Genomic DNA, 7399 nt, shown 5'->3' with positions numbered 1-7399 from the left:
AAGAAGGGATAAGAAGAATTAGAAATTAGGAAAAATTGGCCAGGCACAGTGGCTCACGCCTGTAATCCCAGCACTTTGGGAGGCCGAGGAGGGCATATCACGAGGTCAGGAGATCAAGACCATCCTGGCTAACATGGTGAATCCCCGTCTCTACTTAAAATACAAAAAATCAGCTGGGAGTAGTGACGGGCGCCTGTAGTCCCAGCTACTCGGGAGGCTGAGGCAGGAGAATGGCGTGAACCCAGGAAGTGGAGCTGGCAGTGAACTGGATCGCACCACTGCACTGTAGCCTGAGTGACAGAGCGAGACTCCATCTCAAAATAAATAAATGAATAAAAGTAAGAAAAATCGGCTGGGTGCGGTGGCTCACGCCTATAATCCCAGCACTTTGGGAGGCTGAGGTGGGAGGATCTCTTGAGGCCAGAAATTTGAGGCCAGCCTGGGCAACATAACAAGACCCTGTCTCTACAAAAAATTGAAAAATTAACCAGGTGGTAGCCTGTGTCTATAGTCCCAGCTATGGGGGAGACCAAAGCAGAAGGATTACTTGAGCACAGGAGTTTGAGGTTACAATGAGCTATGATCACATTACTGGACCCTAGCCTGCGTGACTGAGCAAGACCCTATCTCTTAAAAATCAGTGTATATTCTCCTTGAATGAAGCCTTTAGAGCAACTAAGTATAAGGTTTGTTGGATCATCAGCCACTTTGGATTTTTCATACTGTTGTTCTTCTGAGTGAAATCTGACTAGCCTGGTAGAAATTTACTGTGAGTGGGAGGATCCATTTTTATCAGAGAACTAAGAGTTCTTTTTACTTTAAAAGTAGAGAGTCTGTGTCCTTACCTTGATCAATCAGCAGTTAAGTCATTTTCTTTCACAAATTTAGAGGTCTGGTTTTTTACTTCTATTTAAGGACGGAAGACATACTTAGATTCTCCTCCCTAACCCTCTCCCTAAAAATTTCCAAAGGGTGTGCTCATTGCTTGTGATCTTGATAGGTGATCATAGATGAGTTAATAAAGAAACTGGACATGAATCTGAATGAGGACATCAGTTCCCTGTCCACTGAAGAGCTTCGTCAGCGCGTAGATGCAGCAGTGGCTCAGATCGTCAACCCAGCCCGAGTCAAAGAACAGTTGGTTGAGCAACTAAAAACTCAGATCCGAGACCTCGAGATGTTCATCAACTTCATCCAAGGTTAGATGTCTTAATAATTATATTCTGAGTACTAGTAAAAAGGTGCAAATTCTGGGTTTTTTTTTTTTTGTTTGGAGAGAATGTTGCGCTCTGTTCCCCTGGCTGGAGTGCAGTGGTGCAATCTTGGCTCATGGCAACCTCCTGCGCAATCTTGGCTCACAGCAACCTCCACCTCCCAGATTCAAGCAATTCTCCCGCCTCAGCCTCCCGAGTAGCTTGGATTACAGGCTCCCGCCACCACGCCTGGCTAATTTTTGTATTTTTAGTAGAGATGGGGTTTCAGTCTCTACTAAAGAGAGTACAGACTGTTGGCCAGGCTGGTCTCGTACTCCTGACCTCAAGTGATCCGCCCACCTCAGCCTCCCAGAGTACGGGGAACTACAGGCATGAGCCACCACACCTGGCCAAAAGGTGCCAATTCTTGATGTACTATTTAAGAGGCTTGATGGCTTAGTAGGGGAGACAGCATTGGCAGAGTAGAAAGAGCATGGGTTTCAGAATCAGATAGTTAAAGTCTGCACTCTCCTACTCATTGGTTTTATGTCCTTGAGCATGTTACTAACCTCTTTAGTCTTACTCTTCTCATCCATAAAATGATTCATGGTTCATTCACTTAGCAAATATTTATTGAGCCAACTACTGTATGCCAGTCCTCATTTTACACAATTAAATAGGACAAGATTTTGTGAAATTCTTGTTTGTAATAGGCACCATTAAGTATTATTTTTCCTTTAAAGATCTGCCATAAAGAGCTAAATAAGTGTCTTTTCTATAATTTCTGATTCCAGATGAAGTGGGAAGCCCCTTGCAGACAGGTGGTGGACACTGTGAGTGCAAGGCCGGTGGGAAGACAGGAAATGGCTGCAGCAGAACAGGCAGCAGCAGACCGCCTCCAGGAAACAGCAAAAGTAAGTGTAGTTTCCAGAACAGGCAAATCTCTAGAGACAGAAAGTAGATGAGTGGTTGCCTAGGGCTTGGGTGTGCTGAGGAGAAGAGGGAAATGAGAAACGCTGATGGTATGGAATTGCTTTTGGGGAGGATGAAATATTCTAAAATCAATTGCAGTGGCAGTTATACAATTCTGAATATACTAAAAACCACTGAATTAACACTTAAATGGGTGAATCATAGGGTATGTGAATTATATCTCAATACAGCTATTATTAACCAAAAAAAGGAGGCCCAGCTACATCCTGGGTGGCTCTTGCCTTCATGTGAGACCCAGCATGTGGCTCAGACTGATCTCAGCGTGAGATTTGTTGAGTGTAGCACCATGCCATCATGGCCTCTCACTAATGAGCCATTGTCTTTTCTAAGCAGCAAAGGCAGAGGATGTGAAGAAAGTCCGGGAGACAGGGCTGCACCTGATGCGGCGAGCGCTAGCAGTGCTCCAGATCTTTGCTGTTAGCCAATTTGGTTGTGCCACAGGCCAGATCCCTCCAACCCTGTGGCAGAGGGGCCAGGCTGACCGAGACTACTCTCCCTTGCTGAAGAGGCTGGAGGTGTCAGTGGACAGAGTGAAGCAGCTAGCCTTGAGGCAGCAGTCACACGACCATGTCATCACCTCTGCCAACCTCCAGGACCTCTCTCTGGGAGGCAAGGATGAGCTGACTATGGCTGTGCGGAAGGAGCTGACGGTGGCCGTAAGGGACCTGCTGGCCCATGGACTGTATGCCTCCTCCCCAGGGATGAGCCTTGTTATGGCTCCTATTGCTTGTTTGCTGCCAGCCTTCTCCTCGGCCCCTGAGGCCATGCACCCCTGGGAGCTCTTTGTAAAGTACTACCATGCTAAGAACGGCCGAGCTTATGTGGAATCCCCAGCCCGGAAGCTCTCCCAGTCCTTCGCCCTTCCTGTTACGGGAGGCACTGTTGTGACCCCCAAACAGAGCCTGCTGACAGCCATCCACATGGTGCTGACAGAGCACGACCCTTTTAAGCGCAGTGCAGACTCAGAATTGAAGGCCTTGGTGTGCATGGCACTGAATGAGCAGCGTCTGGTGTCCTGGGTGAACCTCATCTGCAAGTCTGGGTCACTCATCGAGCCTCACTACCAGCCCTGGAGCTACATGGCACACACAGGCTTTGAGAGCGCCCTCAACCTGCTCAGTCGCCTCAGCAGCCTCAAGTTTAGCCTCCCTGTAGATCTGGCTGTGCGCCAGCTCAAAAACATCAAAGATGCCTTTTGATGAGAGTGCCCTAACCCCAGACAAGCTCCTTGCTCAGTAGGAATAGATGTGTTAGTCTTCCAGCATAGGAGCAAGGAATCAAAAGTGGGGTTAAAGGCTTTTTTGCCAGACCCTGCTCAGGCAGTTGGCCAAATGAATGCAAAGTCTGTTTTCCCCACCAACTTAGCATCTTGGAAAGATGTGCTGGAGAGACCCTCTTGTTAAGAAGCTTCTGCCAGGCCGGGCGCAGTGGGTCACGCCTGTAATCCCAGCACTTTGGGAGGCTGAGGTGGGCGGATCACAAGGTCAGGAGTTTGAGACCATCCTGCCTAACACGGTGAGACCCCGTCTCTACTAAAAATACAAAAAAATTAGCCAGACGTGGTGGCAGACGCCTGTAGTCCCAGCTACTCGGGAGGCTGAGGCAGGAGAATGGTGTGAACCCGGGAGGTGGAGCTTGCAGTGAGCCAAGATCATGCCACTGCACTCCAGCCTGGGCAACAGAGCGAGACTCTGTCTCAAAAGAAAAAAAAAGGTTCTGCCCTAGTTTGTACCCACAGTATACGTGTGGGCACTTGTGCTTGAACCTCTATTAAAGGAATCAGGCCAGGCATGGTGGCTCACGCCTGTAATCTAAGCACTTTGGGAGGCTGAGGTGGGCAGATCACCTGAGGTCAGGAGTTCAAGACCAGCCTGGCCAACATGGCGAAACCCCATCTCTACTAAAAATACAAAAAATTAGCTGGACGTGGGTGGCACACGGCTGTAATCCCAGCTACTCAGGAGGCTAAGGCCGGAGAGTCGCTTGAGCCCAGGAGGTGGAGGTTGCAGTGAGCCGAGATTATGCCACTGCACTCTAGCCTGGGCAACACAGGGAGACTCCATCTCAAAAAAAAGAAGACATTCAACTTGAGGCTCCTGTTAGTTGAGCTATTTTCTTTCACTTGAAGCAGGTTTGAGAGGCCAAGGCCAGAATTTAAGTTCCTTTTATGAATAGATTTCCCTTTCTTTCTGACCCCAAGGTCAGAGGAGACTATATATTCCATTTCTGCCTCTGAGACTAGGAATGGGAATATCTGAAACAAAATTTCTAAGGGGTGGTGACCACAGGTTGATTTTAATATGAGCCTTTTTTCTTGTAGAGGTAAGAAGTCAAATCTTCCTGACAAGGTAGTCCTCACGGCACAGACAATGGGCTTTCTGTTTGTGAGGGGTGAGAACCGTGTTCGTTATTATGTTCTTTAGCAAGTAAACATTCCTCTGCTCACCTCCCAAAAAGACTAACACAGTCTTTAGAAGTAAATATATTCAAGACAAACGAGAAAATCCTGGCTACCCAAGTTGAGTATGTACAGGAATACAAATCGGTAACCAGCAGCTGTTCCTCAGGTTGTGACTCACTGGGCACCACTTGTCCTGGAGGCTGGATGATGGAGGACATCTGGTTATAGGTACTGCAGCGGAGATAGGTGCCACAGGAGGACAGGAACTACAGCAGATCACTGTTTCCAGAACAGAGGGAGGAGTATCTCATTGCAAAATAGACTCTAGAGTGGTTCTATTTGGTCTTCAGTATTTTAGCCTCTTTAGTTCACATTTGTCATGCAGCTTGTGGTGAGTGCTGCTCTAGGACTGGCCAAAGATGGGCCAAATGGATCACTCCGGACACTACTAATTCAGCATTGTTTTCATGTCTTAAAATTGCCACCTGCACTTTGTTTCTGCACTATTATGTAGTGCATTTTAACTTAAATTTTTTCCAGCAACATGTTACTTAAGATACATTATTGATATTTCATTATAATTAGTACACCTTCCCTGTGAAACAAGAGAATTGTAAAGTGTTGTGGAAAATGATACCTATGTGGATGCTAATGAAATCGTAGTATTTCGTGTAGCTTCTCTGAAGACCTTAGAGACCTGCAGCTTTGGTTTGTAAGTGTTTGGGCCTTATCAGCCCATCTGATCCAGATCAACATTTTGTTTAAAGCTGCCTGTATCCTCTATCCTCTGCGATGGATCATCTCACCTTTGGTGATGGTAGTAGGGGTTTTTTGCCTGAAAAAGTTCACTAAAAAGTCCCCTTGGCATGACCATCCCCTCTTGCCCACGCCTATAGTCCCTCCCCACAACAGATGTCATCACACATGCTGCTTTTGGAATTGGCACTGTTTTTGTTTCTGTTTTTTTTTTTGAGACAGAGTCTTGCTCTGTTGTCCAGGCTGGAGTGTAATGGCATGATCTCAGCTCACTGCAACCTCTGCCTCCTGGGTTCAAGCGATTCTCCTGCCTCAGCCTTCTGAGTAGCTGGGATTACAGGCTTGAGCCACCGTGCCCGGCCCCTATAGTTTCTTAAAGAAAACACCCATTTAACAAATTGCCTAGGATGAAATAATTATTCTTACTTTTGAATCTATCATATGAATTGTATATTTCATTTGAGTTATTGGAAACATCTTATATTTTATTGGTCATGACTGGCTCGAGCAGATTGTTAATGTGCCCTGAGTTTTCCTTTTCCTGCATAATAGACCCAATTGTTTTCTTGCCTTAGAGTGAGCAGGAAAAACAAGAGCGTCTGGAAACCCAAAGGGAGAAGCAGAAAGAACTGATACTGCAGCTCAAGACCCAGCTAGATGACCTGGAAACATTTGCCTATCAAGAGGGCAGTTACGACTCACTGCCACAGTCCGTGGTGTTGGAAAGACAGCGGGTGAGCAGACCCCAGAGGCACCTCCACCACTGCCCAAGGTTAACTTGTCCCTTCCAGCATTCACAGGGCATCCTCTTTCAGCTCAGTTCTCCTTTGGCCTTACTGGGAATCCCTCTGCTGGCCCAAATCAAAGGGAAATGTTACTACTATAAGGAACCATTCTTTGCTCACACATGGAAAACACAGGTCCAAAGTTTTACAATATCATAATTGAGCTCTTTCTTTTTGGTGGTTGTAATTAATAATAGAAATAAGAATATGACAATAATTTCATTTGATCACTTACAAAATTCTACTTGGGCCCATTATGCAATGTAATCTAGCTTTTTTGTTTTGTGTGTTTTGTTTTTTTTTTTTTGAGATGGAGTTTCGCTCTTGTTGTCCAGGCTGGATTGCAATGGCGCCATCTCAGCTCACCACAATCTCCGCCTCTCGGGTTCAAGCAATTCTCCTGCCTCAGCCTCCCAAGTAGCTGGGATTACAGGCGTGCGCCACTATGCTGGGCTAATTTTGTGTTTTTAGTAGAGACGGGATTTCTCCATGTTGGTCAGGCTGGTCTCGAACTCCCAACCTCAGGTGATCCACCCACCTTGGCCTCCCAAAGTACTGGGATTACAGGCATGAGCCACCATGCCTGGCCGTAATCTAGCTTTCTCCTACTACTCACCACCTTTTGATAAACATGCCAGGAATCCAGACTGATTTTAATACTATATTTATTTATGTAAGACCTGGGTAGACAGGTAAATCTGCTGGTGGAGGTACAGTTACAACCTCCCCTGCATGTTTCTCTGCCCCTGTGCTGTGGCTGTTTTTCTGGCTGGTCTGGAGTTTATGTTGTCAGAATTTATTTATTTATTTATTTTTTTTTTTGAGACAAAGTCTCAGTTTGTCACCCAGGATGTAGTATAGTGGCATGATCTTGGCTCACTGCAACCTCCGCCTCCAGGGTTCAAACGATTCTCCTGCCTCAGCCTCCCGAGTAGCTGAGATTATAGGCACCTGCCACCATGGCCGGCTAACTTTTGTATTTTTAGTAGAGATGGGATTTCACCATGTTGGCGAGGATGGTCTTGAGCTCCTGACCTCAAATGATCCACCCGCCTTGACCTCCCAAAGTGCTGGGATTACAGGTGTGAGCCACCACACCCAACCTATTATCAGAATTTTAAATTGTTCCTAATAATGTCACTAGGGTATTTTGCACCTTGATATTTTATAGAGATTTTTCTTTAGTTGCCTACAGTAGGGCAAGAAGGGATAAGAAGAATTAGAAATTAGGAAAAATTGGCCAGGCACAGTGGCTCACGCCTGTAATCCCA

The 7399-nt window shown here is 46.3% G+C and overlaps 1 protein-coding gene across 1 annotated transcript; it reads left to right on the top strand.

The window, feature by feature from the left end:
• Positions 1-999: 999 nt before the first annotated feature.
• Positions 1000-5357, top strand: RUNDC1 (RUN domain containing 1). Its single transcript, XM_011929667.1, has 3 exons — positions 1000-1199; positions 1988-2107; positions 2520-5357. Exons 1-3 carry the CDS (start codon positions 1034-1036, stop codon positions 3383-3385), a joined length of 1152 nt encoding a protein of 383 aa, XP_011785057.1. The 5' UTR covers positions 1000-1033; the 3' UTR covers positions 3386-5357.
• The last annotated feature ends 2042 nt before the right edge of the window (positions 5358-7399 follow it).

Source organism: Colobus angolensis, unplaced genomic scaffold (assembly GCF_000951035.1).
Source record: "Colobus angolensis palliatus isolate OR3802 unplaced genomic scaffold, Cang.pa_1.0 Scaffold83, whole genome shotgun sequence".
NCBI lineage: Eukaryota > Metazoa > Chordata > Mammalia > Primates > Cercopithecidae > Colobus > Colobus angolensis.
The sequence above is the reverse complement of the archived record's forward strand: the minus strand, read 5'-3'. Positions and strand labels throughout refer to the sequence as shown.